The 22,225-nt window shown below is 30.5% G+C and overlaps 1 protein-coding gene across 2 annotated transcripts in view; it reads right to left on the bottom strand.

Annotated features, from left to right (window-relative positions):
• Positions 1-12,394: 12,394 nt before the first annotated feature.
• LOC130891180 (alpha-2C adrenergic receptor) overlaps positions 12,395-22,225 on the bottom strand; it is a 962,342-nt gene continuing 952,511 nt past the window's right edge. For both annotated transcript variants that reach the window (XM_057795779.1, XM_057795780.1), the window contains exons 5-7: positions 21,917-22,147; positions 12,933-13,470; positions 12,395-12,694 (exon numbers count right to left, since the gene is read on the bottom strand). In XM_057795779.1, the coding sequence (XP_057651762.1) occupies positions 12,606-12,694; positions 12,933-13,470; positions 21,917-22,147 (858 nt within the window). In that variant the 3' untranslated portion in view covers positions 12,395-12,605. The remainder of the gene's footprint in view (positions 12,695-12,932; positions 13,471-21,916; positions 22,148-22,225) is intronic.

Here is a 22,225-nt window from a genome sequence, read left to right as displayed (position 1 = left end):
GTCATTATTATTACAATATATATTTAATGTCTTCAAATAGCGACTTAGGTCAAAAAGTATTTATCCAAATCGCATTTACGCTCTCGACCTCAATTCTGAAGACAATTGATTGTCCCTAATGTTCCTATTTGATAAGGGGAAGCTCTAAAAATTTTGAAAGTTATACAAGAAAATGTTGTACCATTACTCATGTTATAATGAACGCAGTTATTTAGCGCTAATTTCATTTTAATTTTCCGTGGCAAATATTTTTCTCGTGTTATAACATTTTCCACCGTTAACGAGATATTTCAAAAAACTAAAAAAACGTTATTCTTGCCTTACTCATTTGGCTTTTCCGTGAACGATGGCAACGATAACATTGGCTCATCTTTAAGTACCTCTTTTAAAATTTCATTTTCAACTACAATTGTAATATCATTGCAATACTTGGCAATTTAAAGTAATTTCATACTTCCTTTTTTGAAATAGTAGTGGTATGACAATAAAATATCAAGGTCAATAAATTATTACTTCGTTTTGTAAGTACAAGAGTGAATATTGCATTATTATATTTTGATAGTAGGGGATAGCCATTGTCTACTGTCCAAAATTCAGCTTAACACGAAAAATTGATGTAGAAAATATCTTTAATTGAAGAAATGTAATTATAATGGAGAAGCATTGAAAAATCTTTTAAGTTGGGTATGGCCTGCTAGCCTTTGTTGTTTAAAACACTCTGAGGATAACTTCAAACCAAAACTGGGTTCCATGAGATAAGCTCAGTCCATCTAGAAATTGTAATGGATTTTAATAGCCGATTACTTAATTTGAAATGAAATTGTTTCCTATTTAGATTTAGTAGCATAAACATTCCTGAGAAGAGCTGTGGAAATAATGACGTTGAATTTTAATGGATTAACTCGATTATGTTCAATTTACTGAGAACAAAATTCAGTAATAAAATAACAACTTATATCTTGAAAAATTATAGCTCATATTTTTGCCGGATTAATCGTACTAACTATGGAAGACATCCGCTGGAGACCTAACAAGGCAACATTATTATATTATAATTGGAATATACTTACATAAGTTTATATAGATTTGTAAGGAATACCAAATTGTTGACAACCGATGGACTCCAGTGGTTAATGATATATTTCACTATTATAAATCTCAAAAGTGATATGGATAACTAATAAATAAAAAGTTACATTTTTCACAAATTGTTTTAAAGTTAAGTAGTAATAATATTCACCTTGATTTTATGGATAGCAGAATGCAAGGCTTTACCTGGTGCCATATCTGGTACTACATTGACCAGTGCTTCTATTATTCAGAAAATTACTATAATATCACTATTTGGGTATAACTGTTGTCTGGAGAAAGTTATCTGATATATTTGGAATGATTTTTTAATGGAGCTTTCATGTTTGCAATTAATTTAACAACATGAATCATATTTAGCTTTGAAGTGAGGGTTCTAATGCATTTTGATAACTCTAAACATTTTATTGGAATACTTTCTTTTTTATATAACAGGATTTACTGGTTCATTCATATATGAACAACTCACTTGTGGGTCGTGCATCAAACAGCATGCAAATCCTGAAATCAAATATAAAATTATTTTCTCACAATCAATAAACAAATTTTGATGTTTTCAACATATATATTTCTATTATCATTGGAAAAAATGATCTATTCATTTATTTCTCTGTCTAGAAACGTTATGAGTAAATTAGAATCAAATACTTGACTTGCACTATGAAAATATCTCTGATAACTTCGTAATAAAACTTTGCTTTACAAATCACTGTATCTCCGTAAACGTCTTTTCTTGTATCTAGGCATGTTGTTATTGGCCAGCGTTATTTCTATTCTTGTCAATTTATGAAGCAGAGAAAATTTTTTTCATAAATTTTTTCAGCAATAAACCTAACTACTATCGACTTTGAAGCTATGTTACTAGAATGTATCCAATTATTTTCAATTTACGATTCAAAGGAATATTATTACTTTCCTTAATATCCCCATAAATATTAAATTTGTCACTTTTCTCAATTAATAATCAGGAATTTCAGAATTAAAATATGCTTTCTAATAAAAGGTTACAAATTCTATTATAAAATTGGTTCTATGTACACAAAATATTTATCAGTTATCCATACCATAACATATTTAGAACGTTGCCAATAATATATTATCCTACAATTAATCAGAAGTAAATGAAAAGAAAGTGGCTGATTTATATATTACAAAGTTTGAGTAAGTCTCAAGGTTGAATTATTTCAACTAATAAGTATGTTTTCTATTTTTCTGACTGAAGTGAGTGTTTGATATTGTTCCAAAAAGATTTGTATAATAATTCTAGAGCAGATCCCCCTTGTTCTGATTTATTTTATACCGAATATAATCTTGAAAATGTATTCTGTCTATGATGTTTTCACCCAATATACTTCATGTGTTAGTACTGAACTCAGAGTGAAATTTTTTAATATGATGCAATTCAATTCAATTTGAAAAATATATGAAATGTATGGAATGGAATATATGAAAAATCTGCGAGCCAGCTTGCAAAATAAATTACTATATACAATAGTTTCATTTCTTTCATAGAGTGATCCTAATTATATTTAGTTATTTATGTAGTATGTAATTGAATTCTCCGATATCTCCTACTATACATTCAGTTACTACGACAATTGTCAGAGAAACATTGTATTCATCTAAGTTTCTGTCCAGATGATAATAAATATCGAGTTATTATATAATCGAAACCACTAACATCTTCCAGATGCTCATACCAGCTGGCATATTTCACTTTTAGTTAACAGTAATATCTAAATATTTTCTTGCTGAATAGCAATAGTTGATTAATTTAGTGAGAACAGTAGAAGAAGTTAAGTGAAAAATAAATAATAAATACATTTTTTTGTAGCTAAATCAGATTTTGGCTCATATTGTATGGATCTCTGTTGGAGAATATGAAAAAAGTTTTCACATAAGTTTTGAAAGTTGGAAATATTTCAGAAAAGCCTACATTTACTCAAATCTGAAATTTTAGAATTGAAGCTACTCTCGTAATATAGATACATACTTACTAGTTTTGGTCCCACTTTCCCACACAAAGTTATAATAATTATCAAGCAAATGTCAGTTGAGACTTGCCCAATAAAACGCTATTCATATAATTACAGTTATTTTCCATTTGTTTCCATAGCCATTTCCTTTTCGGTAATCACCTAGAGATATATACTTTAAAATACCTAATAGATATTTACATGAAAAACCAACCTCTAGACATCAAATATATTAAAAATTACTTAATTATATTTTGTATTTAGATAAAATTACTTAGAATCAATATGAGAATACAAGCGTTATGTTTATCACAGTGGTAGTCATTGCTACAAAATTGAGTTAAAACTAGAGAGTTATCGACGTTTCGGATTTTTTGATTTTTCTCATGTATGAAAAAAATTGGATATATGATAACTTTTCAGAGAACATTTTGCAAATTACTCATGTTCTTAATTATTACAATACAAATATGTATATACATATTTGTATTGTAATAATTAAGTACATGTACATATAGAATTCAATTTGATACTTTCTTCACAGGTATTTTAGAAAAATGGTTTCGTAATGGATTTCTCGACATTCCATTATTATCCTAGATAATAGAATTTAAGACAAAAATTGAAACAAAGGGTTACCTTATGAGTATTATACAGATACACGAAAAACACATATTCATGACTAAAAACGGAAAAAATAGACGTCATTTATATCAACTAGGTAATGAGAGGGAAGACAGTTAACAAGGATAACTTCATTTCATCAAGAACGGCATAGTATAGGAGAAGCACCAGATTTACTATATTGATCTGTTGGATGAATATATTTGAAAAAATCAACATATTAACTTCTACTTAGTCCACTTGCTGAATGAACAATTCATTGACAACCATCACAAGATTATTGGCAGATTTTTACATTCGTACTGCCAACGCTTGCAATAATTTATAAAGAATGTACCTTCCTCATTATAGTAAAATTACAAACTTCAGCCATTGTCTGGCTACTCGATAGTGAAACCAATTGAACTAGATTTCTGTTAATCTTATGCAACAAAAACTGATGTCAAATTATAATAACTGTGGGTAACATCTTCACACCTGCGGTGTGAATAAATTTAGTAGGAGATTATGGTTCGATTAATTTGCGTTGAAATGCATGATTATACTTAAATGGAATAATCCTCATTTAATACATTTGCATGTTTAAATGCTTAGTGTTCCTCAAAATCTACTAACAAGCTTCTCATGGTACGGCTGAAATAACAACAAATACAAAATGAATTTCTTATACGATTATGAATGAGAATGAAATGTTCTGGAACTGCTATGAAACTACATTTAATGAACTTGGTTTCAATTGCTTGCCTTGTATAATAAATATTAACGCAATATATAATAAACTCTTCAATTTCGAGGATAACCACAGAAACTTATCATAGCTTATAATGATGTAAGTATTCATAATAAAAAAGGTACCAATCATCTGAACTTCAGGAACTAATTAACAAGTACTGATCGTAAGTGAAAGTTTCGAGGATAACTTTACGATTAAATTTGTTTCTCGAATAAGCTAAATTTCACTTGCATGCTAAATTAGTACTAGATGTGGGAAGGTCGTACTCAGCACAATTTGAGCTTATATAATAACTAACAGCATAATTTATAGTTTGACGATATTTGTTAAGGGAATATCAACAGAGGCGAGATCAAAAATAACTTTTTCTGACAATGTTTCGTCGGTAGTATAAAAAAACAGGATACCACAAGGTATCATATAGCAGTTGTAGGAACTTAAACAAATGTTCATTGATCAAAAGTGGCAAATTTGATTGACGACTCTGTTCGTGCAAGCTGACTATTGATACAAAGCTCTGTCAAAAAGTTTATCCATTTTTTTGTCTAAAAGTCTCTATTTGGATCATATGATTTATTTAAATATTGTTAATTACCATCAAATGAATTTCCTTCGGAATTATCAAATATTGTACAAGTAGGATATTTGATTTGTTTTTAATATGATCACGTTTCTATATTTTATTTAATGATCTTATTGTGTTATTGTTTGAAATTTTTGCAGACATCATGATAAACTGAGGATTGACTATCTTTCTCACACTAAAAATGAAAAATTAGTACCAACTGAATATGTATTTTTTTCACGATTTTTACGTGAATTCCATTAACAATGAAAAAATACTAGCAAGTTGGAGAATCGAAAATCTCCATCATTTTATGTTTCTAATTGAATAGATTCATACCCTGAGCAATTTTGATGTCCATTTTTATCATTTTCAACACCACATACTGAAAATTTACAAATGAAATTTTTGATTATGATTCCTGCTTTTCAAAAAATAAAGGTGGCAATTGATTGTTATGTAGCACGAATTTCTTCAGGATTCTATCCAAAACTCGATCAAACAATGTAAATAGTTACTAAGGAGCTACTCAACTATTTAGGAATGTGATCAAGAATATGATTAAGATGTGATTAAGACTCTTCTAAAACAATTAGAATCGAATAAAAAAATATACAAATTTTCTGTCTGATATAGCAATTTATGGAATATCTAATTCATTCGTGAATTATATTTTTCAAATAACCATGATAAATAATTTTTCATAGATAGAATCAGGAGAATATTAATTTCTTCTCACAATAAAGAGAAATTATAGATTAGTTACCAATTGAGATACACTTATTAAGATATTCATAATCGAGTTCAAAATGACGCATATGCTTCTTCTCTATTTAAAACATTCTTGACTATGTAAATAATATTATTTTCACTCTAATTATGCTCTCTGATCAATTTTATAATTCCAATTTCTTTCAACCTTATTTTTAATAAAGGTATAAACGTTGTTACTATTTCTAATCAAATGTTTCCATTTATTTCTTAGTAACACTCAAATTGAAATAAAAATTTTGCATGCAAACACAATATGAACAACATCCATTATTACTATATGCATATTTTATACTGAAGCAATGAATATACAGAAACATTTGTTTGGATCAGTAAAAACAATCATGAACGAGACGGTGAACAAGTAAATTATAGTTAGTGAATTATGAGTATATAAAGGCGGAGAAGTGAAGTTTTTGATAATACCATCCCATTTATGTACAGTACAATGACAATAACAAATATTTGATCTTCAACACCTGATTTGTTTGTAGTATCTTAAATATAGTTTCTTCTTAAACCTAAAACTCAACTCAAAGTGAACTAAAGTAGCGAAATAATTTTGATTATATGGTTGTGATAGTCAATTAATTTGAGCATCATTGAAACGTTCTGGTTCAGTCCCTGAAGTCGATAACTTGGTTATGAAAACGCGTGCTAGACAGTGTGAAAATATGTGAAGATGAATAACGCACGTAACTAAAGTAATATAAATAGAAATATTCCATAAGTTGAGTATCAAATTTCGAAGTTTCTACTTATTCACAAGAAGTTTCATAGATAAATGTCATAATTTGTGGTTTATTCAATTTTATTGCTGTTTGGACGATTTCAGTTTCTGAAACAGAAGTAGAAGGAACATAAGACAGCATTATTGATAATTTTATTTATGTATTTACTATTGAAAATCGTTTTAATATTTGGAAAAACTTAGAAATGAGATTAAAATTTTTTGTAAAAGTTTAAAGAGGGAAACTCAATCTTAAAAACTTGAAATAGTAGTTTAGTACTTTTAGTTTACATTAAGCATTTTCCGACTTTGTTGAAATTCGGTGCTAAAATTTTGTTCACATCTAGTCTATCACAAGCGAAAAAAACAAACTCAATTATTTCCAATCTAGAGAAGCGAACGATTTTCGAAGGGAATGGGAGTTTCATATGCATCCAAAAGGATATGAGATAAGCCAAGATGAAGTTGCATCTTTTAGGGGTTTCTTGCCATTCCTGTTAGTTTTTTGGTAGTTATCCAATCAACGACATAGAAATTGCATAGCGTCAGTACATTGCAAGTTATTTAGTGGTCTTGAGGCGTAACTGAGCTCATAATCTGCTATATTCAGGTCTCAATACTTGATTAGAGTTTTAAGAAAAGAAGAGTCGAACTCGATATTTTTTTGGTGAGGAAGATTTTGGATGATACTTTTTCTCTAAGCACTTTTCGGATATTTTTGAGTTAGGCAACTACGTTATCTATTACTGGAACTAGAAGATGGTCAGATTCGTTTAACATACACCCAAATCATAAACAAAAAGCTTAAATCAATAAATTCTTGTGCGCTTTTGTTTTACGAAACAAATCAACTCGCGACCTGTTAAAGAATAAGAATACAATAATAATAAGAATCATCCCTACGTAAATAGGAGACAAGGGCTTTTGGTGTTCTCGTCTTACCCAATTTTGGAGATGTACTGATCTCCGTTAATCCAAGTTTTTTCTTGTTACCACTAATTAATGGTTTTTTTCTATAACATAGTTCCGTCATTTTTCCATTAGCATATTCCTTCATTTAACCCCACCATAATGAAAAATTTGCTACAATTTCCTTTTACTTATTCATTTCTCCAGGAAATTTTTTCCTTCTAATATCTTTTTTTGTTCTACGAATGACGGGCCCATCTCGAACAAATTACTCTTATCTTTATTAGGTGATCTATACACACATATTCCCCCCCCTCACAAAAAAATGGAACTGTTCCGACCACCTTAATACTTTTGCATATTAATTTTATAATCAATAGACGGTTCTCACGGAGCCTTCATTTATTATGAAATGTTTTCGATAACAATTAGTCATTAAATAAATTGAAAATCAATAAGACCTCCAAAAAAAGGAGAAAAAAATTTTTAGTAGCATTTTGTCAATATATTACAATTACAAAAGTTTCATCAGAATCAATATTTCTATTTCAGTATTCAAGAATATGCTAATAGACCAACACATAGCTTACTAACTATGAATTACAAATATTGATAATTTGAATGTTTAAGTATTAGATAGAAAAATGTGATTGATGATTCCCATAAGAATGGAAAGTTATTTATCAACAAAGCTTTCGAATAGAAGGAATTATATGACTTTGTAGGCTTTGAGTGAAATATTCCATGTTCTGATAACTCTAACTCTCCTTTAGATAATTGATTATGAATTGAGTTAAGCAATTTTGTATCTTGTGAAACTTATTTTTCTGAATCTCAGTCGTCGGCTTATTATCATTTATAATAAATTGCGCGAAACAGTTTTGTTGAGGTTAGGTTAGGTTGAATTAGGTTAGGTTAGGCTACGTTAAGCTAGGATGTCTGAGGAATTCTAAAAAGAAATGAAAAAATTTGCTCCTAATATGGTATTGGTAGTAAAACCTTTTAGATTCATGACCTTTATAGTGATCCAAATAGGAAAAATGATTATGAATGTAAATCACCAAAAATTTATATTAATTGTGAAAAAACAAAAGATATTTTTTCTCATGATTCAGTACACATTTCAAATATCGATTTCACCACCCATGAATATAATTCATAATAAAGACAAATATTATATTAATAACGGTTATCGATATTGTGTTTTTCAATTGTTACGAATTTTAATAATGGAATTTTCATTAAATCCTCGTGCAGTTAGATGATAATGAACCATGAATTATTCCTTGCCTCATTTCGCATGTATTTACAAAATAGTTCACTGACTATTGATAAGTCATTAATTATACTCGTTCATTATCACAGCTGATTTCACCTGATCTGCTTATTTATAATACCAATTCTAATATCCACTTACAGAATAGTCTCAGTGTATAAATACAATGGCTGAATATCCCTTGTGGAATTGGTTACTGCAAATACTTTTCGATCCACTTCCTGGATTGGATTTTTTTCGTCATTTCCACAATTCCTCACTTGTTAATAACCAGAACGTTCTCTTTTTAGTTTTTACTTTTCATCAAACAATTTCTATAATTCCACTTCTTTCAGCTACTTAGATCTGGGTACACCTTCTTTTAACTCTCTTGCTAAGAATTAGGTGCAATACATTTATAAAATACTATTGAACATAATTAAGTGATACTTTTCTCAAATTTCTCATACCTATAAAATATGAAAATGAGATTCGTATAGCTTTCCACTTTTCGAGAAATGTAATCAGCTGCAGTCGAACCCAATTAATACTTTAATCAAGAATAGATATGCCTACAAAAGAGAACAGAGAAGATAATGGATGAACTTTTTTCCCAAATAAGATGAATGGACAGGAAATAATGGAGATAGCTGTGAGAAATATATTGTAACATACCGTAGAAGAGGTGCTAAAGGCTATGAAAACTATCAATATCAAGAGGTCAACCGGCATCGACTGAATACCAGTATATATATATATATATATATATATATATATATATATATATATATATATATATATATATATATATATTATATATATATATATATATATATATATATATATATATATATATATATATATATATATTCTATATATATATTCTGGATACGGCAGGAAAGCTCTTCGAAAAGAGGTTGAAGAGGAGGCTGATATGAACCGCGTCTGAAATACTATACCAAAGGTAAAGTGATCTCACACTTAGAAAGTTGACTATAGTCAGTCAGTGGACATCGATCCAGGGATCAGTGATGTTTGACGTGAAGAATGCCTTTAATCTGGCAAGGTGTGGGGAGTTTTGAATGCGTTTATTGTATCATTCCAGTAAATGTTGGAGGTAGAATCAAAATGGCAACACTTGCCTAGGGTACTTGAATGAGATGGTAGGTACGAAACTGAAGTTTTGGGAGCACATCAGTAAGACGTAGGCTTGGACGACTCATGGTAAATGTGGGTGACTCCCTCAAGAGTAATCGAGAACTGCGGAAACAGTTGGCTATAGATTAAACAGGAGCGTGAAGGACGGAATAATTTATTTATGTACATGCTAGTATTAAAATCCTTAGAATGTCAGCATTCATCTTTGGTTTGAAAAAAATAAAGAAGCTTGAGATCAGTATCTAAAAACTGGTTCTGACCACCAGGCATATTATCAAGAATACGTGGAGCTGATCTTCCAAGTAACGGGTATTTACATTCTGATTTGAAGCCATCGAGTTACCGTTATACGGAAGTTCTAGGAAGACCATCGTATTAAGAGAGAAGCAATATCAAGAAATCACATATTTATGTTGGTCATCCAACTTGTGAACTTGTGAACGATTGCAAGTACAATATTCCCGTATACGCCTTTCGGTATATATAGCAGGAGCTAGGTATATATGGCTGCATTTTTAACAAGTTTCAGAAGTGTTGACGATCTATAGGATCGAGGAAATATACTATGCATTTTCAAATTTATACTGGTGTTAGGATAAAAATGTAAGATATGAATAATATGATATCACAATTCTCGTGCTATATAGCAGCGTTTGTATATTTGGAACTCAATTCATAATAACGGTCCTTCATCATTCTAAACGTATGTAACAATTAAAGATATACATATATGACTCGAAAAATTGATATACTATGGTTTCGTTCTAATTTCCGGCTTTTTATCAAGAAAAAAACTTTTTGAAAATTTATATCATAACCAAGGAAACTGTAGAACAGTATTATATACAAGCAAGATGAATCAAAACTTCATTTCTAAATCAATATCCGGCAATATCTTGGAGGCAAGGATCGATAGAATGGCCAGCACAATTTCATGATCTGAAATTATTATCAAGATATGTGAAGCATATTATATATAGAACTCAACTTGTTTTAGGTGTGTTTACAGAAGAAATAATGCTTGCGACGAGAACACATGATATGTTGATTAATGTAAAAAGACATTTTTATCTACCGTTAGGTTGTCGCCAAGCCGTTCACGGTAGCATCTACATCATTGAAATGGTAAATGTTTTCCCCGTTCTACATGATAAATAACTATTATACCAAATTTTGTTGCAATATCATTTAGCCAATTATAAGCTTGAAACCAGTAATTGTTCACAACAGATAAAAAATATAGAGTCTACAATTTTTTACATCACAAGCTAATTTATTTGAAAAGTTGAAAAGATGAATGTACATATTATTCGAACGTGACTATCACTTTTTTCTTGGAATATATATATATATATATATAATTCAAATTTGATTAAACCGAACTTTCTATAATCGTGTACAATACCTGGAAATAATTCATGTTAAATTTGACATTATCGCACTTTTTGTTATATCCTTATCAATATTCAGGTATCGACACTTCAAGATGAGAAATTTGATCCAAAAAAATTTTTCATAACTAAAAGTTACGATCAGCTGAAACATAAGATACTGCACTCTCCCGTGTTAGTGCATTCGGGATTCGAGGGTCAACAAAAATCTAGTGTGATATTAACCAATTTTCATTATTATCATGCATGGATGGACATAATCGATCTTAAATATACAATAAATGAAATGAAAATTCATTGTTGTATAACTATTAGAATACTTCATATGCTCGAAGTATTTGTTTTTGTGTGATTATCACAATTACAACTACAGTAAATTACAGTTCTTGATTGTAAATAGATTTGCGATTTCATTTTTTATCGTCATTCTACTTCACTTATTTATTCAACTTTCATAGTTTCAACCAATTTTGAGCTAACATAAGAATTATAAACACAAATTTAGAAACTCACAGGTGATGGAATATATTAATAAATTATTCGCCATTTATACATTATTTATTTTTACTTACAGTACGTCCCAATTTTAAGGTGCTTGCGAGTAATATTTTGTCAAGTACTATCAGCACAAAATATTTCATCTTCAAATTCATTTTGATTTTATCTGCATATACAATCGTCCCATCTAATTGTATCGTTTGAAATAAAATATTTACTTTTGATATAAATTTCAAAGTGGTTTTTGAAAATAATTTCACATTAAATGTTGATGGAACAAAAGTTTTAAATTATTAAATAAACACCAAATCGTCGTATTTGTGGCTTATTCTATGTAAATATGGTGTAGTCATGGGAGATTTATTATTATTCATATATTATGGTTTTCGATTTCCATTGATATTTCAAGATGCAGTTAGATACTTGATTAGACTGAGAATGCTCTCTGGATCTTGGATATAATAGATTTCCAAGTACTGCCTATATGCTATAGTCGCGGTAACTTTAAAAACGTGTGGTATGGGTAATTTTCAGATTTTTCAAACATATTTGCGGTACCAGAAATGCGATTGTATGGAAAAAAATATGACACTTTCTCGCCCTCAACATAAAAGCGAGGAATATTTATTGCATTTTAATAGTGAATATTGTCGTTCAAATAATTCAGGTAAACGGGAAATACAATACCCAATAACTTCAATTGTGTCATGTAATGTTACTGAAATATTTTCTACTAATAGATAACGATGTAAGTTAAAAACTAAACTAAATTAAAGCTAGTTGTGAGTGGGAGACAAGGATTGTCAAATAGGTTCAATGTCGATATAAGGCGCTAGGTGCGCTGCGAAATTGCGCGGTACGGATTTTATTACCAACGCACTTATAGCAGCACACATAGGACATACATCACTTAAATAATATCCTCCTGAATGCTCTTCGGAAATCCTTATTGAAAATTGTATATATGACTGGATTCAGTGCCGAATTCATGTAACCTATAAACAAAAAAATTTCAATACATATCTATAAGATCAAATTTCAGTATATACAATCAAGATTCATGATGTGATTTAATGGGAAATTCCACATTATATGTTTGACATATTATAGTTATGTCGAAGGAGGTTCAAATTCTGAACATATTATTCATCATTCTATTTAAAGATATACATTCAATAGTATGTACTGTTATATCGCATATTCTCAAACAACTTTAAATTGATTGATTCTTACCTAGCCAAAAGGCAGTAGAGAAAGCAATCTGCGGGAAAGGATAAGCTAGCCTCAATATGTACATAAAGAAGAACGGTAGCCAACAAGCTATGAAGGAACCCATAATCAACCCCAAAATTAGAGTTGCCCTTTTTTCTTTCTGCCGAGCTAATCGTCTTTTCTCCCGTTCGGGATCTTTAGGTTTGTTAACACGCGGTACCACGTATTCCACTAAAGCTTGTTCACTTGTGGGTGATTTGGGAGGTTTTTCTTCGTTTCTGCTACGCGACGTATGATGTTTATTACGACCAAATATCGGTTTACAAAGTCTCAGCTTGAGTGGTTTTATAGCGGCACATTGAGCAACCACACCCGAATCAGAGCTACTTGGATCGAATTCGCTAACCATGTCGGTTTCGATGCCCATTGATGGTTGTCTGTTACGAGTGAAAGCTGCGGCTTGTTGTTGAAGTTCACCGTTGACCGACAACGTGGAGCCGCTAAATTGACACTGCGCTAGAGGATTGCGAACTAATTGGCAAGAACCTGGGCTGAAAACCTGTAACAATAAATAATATTATAAGAGAAGTGAAAAATCAGTACATAAATGCAAGAGCCGTAAACCAGGAATAGTTTTATTTATTTTAATATGACGAACTTTGACGTGGAAAACTCTACCTTCATATGTGTTTTGTTTTGTTCAGGTCTTTTTTCAATAGTTTTTTATTCAAATAGAGAACACTCTTCTAATTGATGCTGTGCTAGCGAAATATTGTGGTGTACTTTGAATTATTCTATCCATATTTCTTGAAACCTCATTTATTCAATTCTTATTTGTTGTGAGTGGATAAAATAATGAAATCTGTTCTGATAGGATATAATGTAAATATGCCACATAATTGTATGGGTTAAAGAATCATTGGTTACCCTTGGAATAAAAATGATTATATTTAATTGCAAATTATATGAAAAAATTTATTTTTTCATTTTCCTGAATATACGTACGTATATAATGTAGATTCTGGGACAATTTAATATGAAAACTTATCCTTGGAATAAACTTGTCAATCGATCGGTTAACTTTGTTCCAATTATGCACTTTCCTTGTCACAAAAGGAAAAAAAACATGTTCGTACCTTTCACATTCAAGGGAACATAAGAAGGTTCCAGCAAGAAAAAGCAAAACGGGAGTACCTCTACGCATTATTCCCAAATCAGTGTATAGGTGAAGATGGCTAACAAGATCACAAAAAATTAAATTATTGAATATAATTGTATGGGAATATGGGAAGAGTAATGTGTTGAATCCTTCAATTTGATGACTCATAATAATGAATTAAATTCGTGATGCTAATTCAAAATACTCACTCCTCGTTCATTCCAACTTTTTCATAATTTTATCTAATCAAATCAAAATATGAATTTTTCTTGTAAAAATGATTGAGAAACATCGTTTGTTTTTCCAGTCTCATTACTATTACTGTAACTGTAGGTCACACGCCCTTTTTTTTTTAATTCACTTGTGTCCCCTCGACTTTTTGAGCAAAAATGTGGATTCTCCGAAATAATTTCAGAAATTTGAGAGAATGAAACTTATATTCACTGATCCACCGAAGATAATTTTCAATAATAATTATCTCTCAATTACTCTGATGGTGTTTGAGCATTCATACCATCCCAAGCCCTATGATTCATTGAGATTCTAGATAATTCAGATATTTTTTTGTGTTATTTTTAATCGCAACTGTCAATACACATCTTGATGATTTATAAATATTCAACGTTTCTATCGATATACATCAGAATGAAATAGGAGAATTCAATATAAGATGGTTCAGCTTGTTATACAAAAAGGATATTTGATAAGATTTCATAATTCGATCAGAAAGTTGCATTTATTCAAACTTTTTTGATCACATTCAAAAGGTTGTGAAAGCAAACCTTCCAGTAACTTCAATATGTTTTTTGTTCATACGAGTTCAAGATGAATATCTACAAAAAAATGTTTTTCATGACATACATTTTTTTTGTTAATCTAATCGTTGAATATATAGATAAGAGCATTACGAATGGTTCAATACATGATATTTCTGTATGGTTTTCAATTGAATATTATTGTTTAATAATAGTTAGTCAAGTAGCTTGCTTGCTTCCCTTTTCCAAGCCTTTGCGTACATCTTTCTGTATATCACAGTGATTTATGGCCTGTAACCCAAGTAATTTTCGAATTTTAGTGGAATATTGACAGTTTAATAATATATAATAGGTGAAAAATTATAGTAAATATTTCTTCTTCCACATTCCAAAGTTATTTTATATCCAAAGTGTTCTATCTTGACCTTGTCAAGTTCTAAAGTTCTATCTTAGGAATCAGTACCATTCCGACTTCAGTGTGCATTTCAAGTAATCTACACATATCATAAGCCTTCTATTATTTTGTTCCATGACAGTACTGAAATTTCTCAGTTCATCTAATATCTTTTGTAATCATTTAAGTTAGAATTTTTGGAAACGTTGGTGATAATCATACTAAACACACTGATCACACTACCACTACACCAACACTCACAATTACACTGTTTGACGTGCGTTCCGATAACCAAGTTATCATCTTCAAAGACTGAAGGGTGTGGGAATGCATGTCCGACAGTGTAATTGTGAGGGTTGGTGTAGTATTAGAGTAAAAATTATGATCAGTATTATCTGAGGTTGAATCAAAATATTTTTGATTTAAAACAGTTATCAGAAGTTCGTACAAACCAGTGAATTTAAAAGCAGAAAGAAGTTGAGAAATTAGCGTTATCAAAAATTCCAAATCCCCAAAACGGTACTAAAATAGTAAAAGAAATGACTATAATTAATCATAAGAATATGTTTTTTGGAATTTCTATCTATCTAAACTAAATTTATAGCAATTAAAATGATGATATTGAGCATAGAAAACACCACAAGCATTTAGAAGGAATCTCTGACTAAAAAATTGATTAATCCTTATTTTTCTTATATTATCTTTTCCATAGCTCAAATTAATACTTCGAACCTCAGTATTTCTTTGTTTTTGAAGATTCATAGACACAAGATTGGATTAATGTGTCATGATATATAAATTAAGGTATTTTAACAATGAATTGGAAGTATTTATTTCTGCATACTGTTCACTGTTCACTATACAACATTATACTTAGTATCGCGCAGTTCGATGAGCTAAGCTTTGGTCTCAGAAGACGATAACTTGGTTGTAGAAACGCGCGTGAGGTAGTGAGATTGTGATTATTGGTGTAGTGGTAACAGTGAACATTGTGTTTTTTGTGAATATTATCAACGGTTACAGCAATTCCAATATAACTCTTTTGTCTGATATACCAAATGTTCAAAATTTGCGACATATCATTGGGATTCCAAATGTATGATATCATTATAATTGTTTTTAATGAGATTCCAGTTACTGGCACTGCTTATATACATAGAAATTTTCAATTGTAATGGAATGAAAATGAACTCTTTGCTCACATGCCATACTAATAAACTTTGTCATGATTTAATATTTCAAAAGATTGTTAACTATTCAAACAGTGTAAAAACGAAATTGGCGCAGTCAGAAGGATTTCCGTAAGTGGTGACAATATCGAACTTTTGAAAAGTTATGCTAACAATACAGTACGGTTTTATTTACTATTATTTTTGTGATATAGTACCAGTAACTTCACATGAAGGAGACCGAGAAAAAGATCTTATGAATAAGTTTTAGAACGTTAATGCCGAATTTTCGTCTATTAGCTTTCCTCATACCTCAATCAAAATCAGCAAGCCTCAACTATTTGAGCGATAGTGATTATTTGAACAAATTTAATTCAAACACTGATAAGAACTATCATATTCACATGTATTCAGAGATATATTTTTTATTCTGCGGAGCTTTTTGATATTTGCCATTTGGAAATATCTAGAATTGAGCCACAGCTAAACGAACTACATCAGTGTAACAATTGTATATGTCTTTGTAGATATGTCACGGAAATTGCAGGATTATCTCATTTTAAAAACCAAATTTTGAAGAAGATCGGGTATAACTGTTTAAAAAGCAATTGGAAAGAAAACAAAGAAGGATCTAAAATCAATATTTGGCATGCGTATTGATTTTCAATTTCCAGAATTTTTGTTTAAATTTATCATGAATATTAACTGAAAAACGAACAAATTTCAACAGAAAAATTAATCTCAGGTGACATATTGAATTGTATTCGGGACTGACTATATACACGAACGTTTTTTTCGACCAGCTACAGCAGATTTCGGCCTTCGAGCACAATTCCATTTCCATGTTATACGGCTGTGCTGATTTTACCATGTGCTGGAAGGTATACCATAAAACAATAAAATGTTTCACAAATATTTAAAAAATTAGTTATCTTTCTGTTTTTGCATAAACTGGGAAAATATTACTTTTTCAATAATTCCCTTTTACACTACACTATTGCATTGGTGACGAGAGTGGTCATATCCAAAAATTATCCACTGAAAAGGAAAACCAATCCATATAATTTTCACGTGAGTTAATTTAAGCACTCATTTTAGAATAAAAGTTATTCTTTGAAAAGAGAGGTCAGACAATATTGTCGATTGTTTATCGAAAAGTCTTGGTGAAAAAATGAATTGTTAGAAGTGATTTTAACGATCATTTGAATGTAGTGAAAGAAAACCCGTGTTTATCATAATCTTAAATTAGAACTTAGTAGTTACTGCTAGTTACAGATAATATCTACATGAATTTATTTCTCGATCAACTTCTAAAGAATACTGGCCTGTCCCATATTCTCTACATATATTTGTTTCATAAAAGACATAACACCTGTTACCAGTTTTATTGAAATAATTAATAGAGTTCATCCGTACAACCTCGAAAATGCAGACTTCATGTAATGCTCAATGCCTTCAACTGATTGATGCCCTCTAATACATAACCAACACCGAGGCCTACACTCATCAATCTCATCCGCAAAAACAAAAAAAATACCTTCTTTTTCTCTGTTAAAGTGGCAAAAAAATTATTGATACCACAGAGCATTCAATAGTATCAAGCAATCACCCAAATCATTACTTTCATTTTTCGAACATTTAATAGAAATAACTTATTTCAAGTGAAATATTATAGAAATATTCAAACAAATATTGGAATAATTATATAACTAAAGAGCAACCTTCTTAATAATATGAAATATTCATTAATCGTTTCCGCGAATCTGTAAGTAGTAGACGTTGTACAATCGAGTTGATTTACGAACAGAATATATCTCGTAATTAATCACTGCCCTTTTCAATCGAACAAACAAGTTAAAAATTAGGAATGAGATGATGAAATGCAATCGAAGATCTGAAAAGAAAATTTAATATGAGTGAATGAAACAATTAAAAAATATAATTTGAGCTTTCCTTGGGAACATTATGTCAAAGTTGGTCGGGTCAAGTGTGGCAACAGAAAAGTAATTTGAGTATGACCGTATAAAATATGCTTTACTTTGAACAAGAATTTTTCATCTCGTATTGCTGCCTATTTGAATCAGTTATATTTTGAATGCTCAACGAGAAGCAAAAATTTTAGCTGGAGTATCCTCTTTCTAAAATGTTATTTAAGAATAAGATGATCCTTAAAAGTAAACAGTACGAAACGACTTTATTGTATTAACGAAAGAAAAATATTTTTTTTTTAATATGTTTTAGGTAACATATTAACATATCAGTTATTATCAAACATTAGTGAGTCGAAATTGAATAATATTCCCGACAAGTCTACGTGACTCGAACTCCGACATATAAAGAGTTATTTGGAAGTTGATATTTCGTATCGATATTAATCGACTGGGAATCAATTAGTTCAGAATTGCTGTGTAATAAATTTTGTTATATTTTTTAAAAAACATTGGATTCCATAGAATGTGTCTTATAAAAGACATGTGCGGCTAAAAAACACCTATCAGGATATAATTTGCTATTGCAACTGCATATAAACTCTATCAGAAGAAGGTGGAGGAAGAAGTATCTCTGCTGTTCCTTGACGTAGTAATCAAAAAACGCTCAATCCCATCATCACTCTATTGATAATACACTCTTATCACGTCCCACCTCGTTGACTGACAAATCCAGTCGACCATCTGCAATCAATTTTTTGAAGCAAAAATTGATTAGGAATGATTACAACAAATAGGAGCATCTACAAGTTTTCGTTTCCAATTTCTCTACCCTCCTTCATTGATTTAAAGAATCAATTGAAGGTATTTCTTCTTTATATTGAAGTTGTAACAGAAAAAATTTAAAAAATCTACAAACCACATGGTATTCGCACAAACTTCAAACCCAATCATAAACTCTCCCGCATAATCAAACCCGCCGAAGATGAAATATCTATGTGTGAATCAAATTCAGATTGCCCCCGTTCCCATATTGGTCAGACAAATCGACGTATTTCCGTAAGAGAGAAGAAACTAGATAGTGTCCATACCGAACATACAATTGATTTCAATAGAAATGAAACATCGCACCATTCCGTTCCTTCAAGTCCAGAATTATTCAAGAAGATAAAGGAATAGAGAAACATCCAAACTGTCTAGAAACAAGGGACGTTAGCCAGAGATTACGATCAATCTGGAAACACCTTCTTCATCCAATTCTTTCCAATACCTCTACGTCCAATAATAATATTTTCTTTAAAACCTCCCGAAAAACCAAACTACACACATTTATAATCCCTTCCCACGTGCGCCAAAAAGACAAAACCCTGTAATTATAAGGTCAAGACAGCTAGCTCATCATTTAGCTCAAGGCCAGCTGTAACTGTGTTAATTTCAAAGCTGTTTTAAATTGTAAGCATATTAGATTTCATTTCTATGTTGATCATTTCATATTTTTTTGTTTTATCTTTTCATTTCCTCGGGGAAATTCCCATGAGTAAGAAGAATGATGTATATATGGTGGAGGAGTATAGTGAAGCATTTTTGCCTGATCAATCATCATTCATATATTCATATTACTCAAAAAGGTTAATGTTACATCATTAAACAGCTTAAGCATAGAGTCCTTTAAATTTATAATCCAATATTCCATGAACAGAGCTTTAAAATTCTTTACAAACTAACATCTAATAGTGACGTTGATATCAGACAAGATAATAATACTATTTCTGAGAGTAGGTACTATCTTGACAATTTACAGACCCTTACCATCTATAAAATCAATTACTCCCAAACTTCCCAGAATCTCTGAATAATATGATATAAACGTGGCTCACAAACAAAGTTGAACACTACTATCCTTGTTTGAATTATGATAAAAAATACAGATGTCAATCTGAGAATTCACTCATCAATCGGATAACCTTCCACAAAAGTGATAGCAAATTATAACCTGACAGTTGCTTGATTGTCTCAAACGTTTTATATGAAGGTCATTCTATGGATAATGGATCTGCTGAAGTCATGACAATTAAAAATAACTACAAAAACCACCTATTTTTTGTAACGATATTGCTCAACATTTTCAGAATATAAATATATAGAGAGGGGTCATACTGTCATAAGAGAATTTTACAATTTTATGGACAAAGGGATGGAATTTTATGTTAGATAATATAAAATAACAATTCGGCTCAATTATAATTATAATACAATATCAATATCTTACACACAATAATAACCACTTTCAATTCTGAAGGTAGCTGAATAATTTTTTACTAGATCAGTGATGGATATTGTTAGATGAATGGGTATCCCATTTTTTTCCTATAGTAATGTAACTATGAATGGGTCTCACATTCGAATTGTGAAAGTGTTAAAGTTAAAGTTAAAGTTAAAGCACCTAGATTTAATGACAAAACAAGCAAATTGTTCACATATACAGATCATTCAAGGGCACCGTCAATATGTAGACAATGAAGCTTGAAGATCGTATTAAATCATTGTTGAGTTTTAGAGGTTGTAAAACTCCTTTGTAGGATGAAACGGAAGTTTTTAATTTCAGTGCTTAGACAGAGTCCGTTCGCGTCATACCATGACTTGTAAGTAATGAGATCTTTGTCTATGGTACAATGTAACGCTTGAATTATTCGTAAGTCTGTAACATCATCAATGAATATAAAAAAAAAAGAATCGGACATAAATTGAATGAAACCTGAGGTACTCTACTGCCAAATGGTAAATTACTCGACTTCACCATTAGTTCGTACCAGTTGGTTTTTACATTCAAAGTAAGATAAAAACCTAAAAAAGTTACATCTCGGATGCCATAATACTCTAGTTTGTTAATCAGAGCTTTCTGATCAACACAATCGAAAGCGCTTAGCAAAAACCGAAGCTGTGAAAATTTATTATTAAGTTAGGTATATTTAAAGAACAGAAAACATGGCGATATTAGTGAATTTATTAGGTGGCTAACCAAATTGTTGAGCTTGAAATTTTATGTTTTATTTTATGTTGAACGCATTCTATTGATGAAATTATTGATATCAACCCAAGTTTTGATAGTTTTCCCTTATAATGTTTTTGGTTATTGATATTATTGAGTATGTGAGGATTGTCTGTGAATTTTTCAATGCACAAGAGTGATCTCATATTCGTAGATGAAGTGAGTGTAGCCCAATGATAAGTGATGATTAATTTAACAAAAACGTTCTCTTTTGTATGTTGAAATTTCATTTTACGGTTTGTTTTTAGTTTTTATAAGCTTTTGTTTACAAATCGTAACAATTTTTTGACAATAAAGCATTTCCATTCAGAATATCGTCATTGTAGTCTTTAGACAACACTTTGGCATTTCGACGACACCGCTTCTCCTGCAATTTAAATCATTATATCATTATAAAACAATTGAAAATTATGGTCCGACCAAAAGTATAGTCTTTCAATTGCAATATGCAGCAACAAATTATGGGACATTATGATAAGCTGTGCATTAATCATATTCTTAAGATATACTTAGCCTAATCTTGGTGTAATTTGCGTGAAGGAAAAACTTACTTTCAACGTATCTTTTTGGTCTTGGCCATCCTGTGTATTTTCTGCATTGTCGCTAGTGGAAATATCTGACGCTAAATCACACGTGACAGTTGGAATGGTCATAGGTCTAGGATGGGCTTCAATAGTGGCAATTTGGCTCTCAGCATTATGCGGCGAGTTATTGCTGTTTCTATCAACTATGGAACCACCTGCAGACCCTTCGCTTCTTTCAGTCGTACCGTTTCTAGCGCCCTGAAATGAAAAAATGATCTCCTTAGTTTCGTATTATCTACTTTCTTTTTCCTCATTATTGTTTCCTTTTATATTACG

This window comes from Diorhabda carinulata, chromosome 3 (genome assembly GCF_026250575.1).
Source record: "Diorhabda carinulata isolate Delta chromosome 3, icDioCari1.1, whole genome shotgun sequence".
Classification (NCBI taxonomy): domain Eukaryota; kingdom Metazoa; phylum Arthropoda; class Insecta; order Coleoptera; family Chrysomelidae; genus Diorhabda; species Diorhabda carinulata.
Note: the sequence above shows the minus strand (reverse complement) of the source record. Positions and strands in the feature narration are given on the sequence as shown.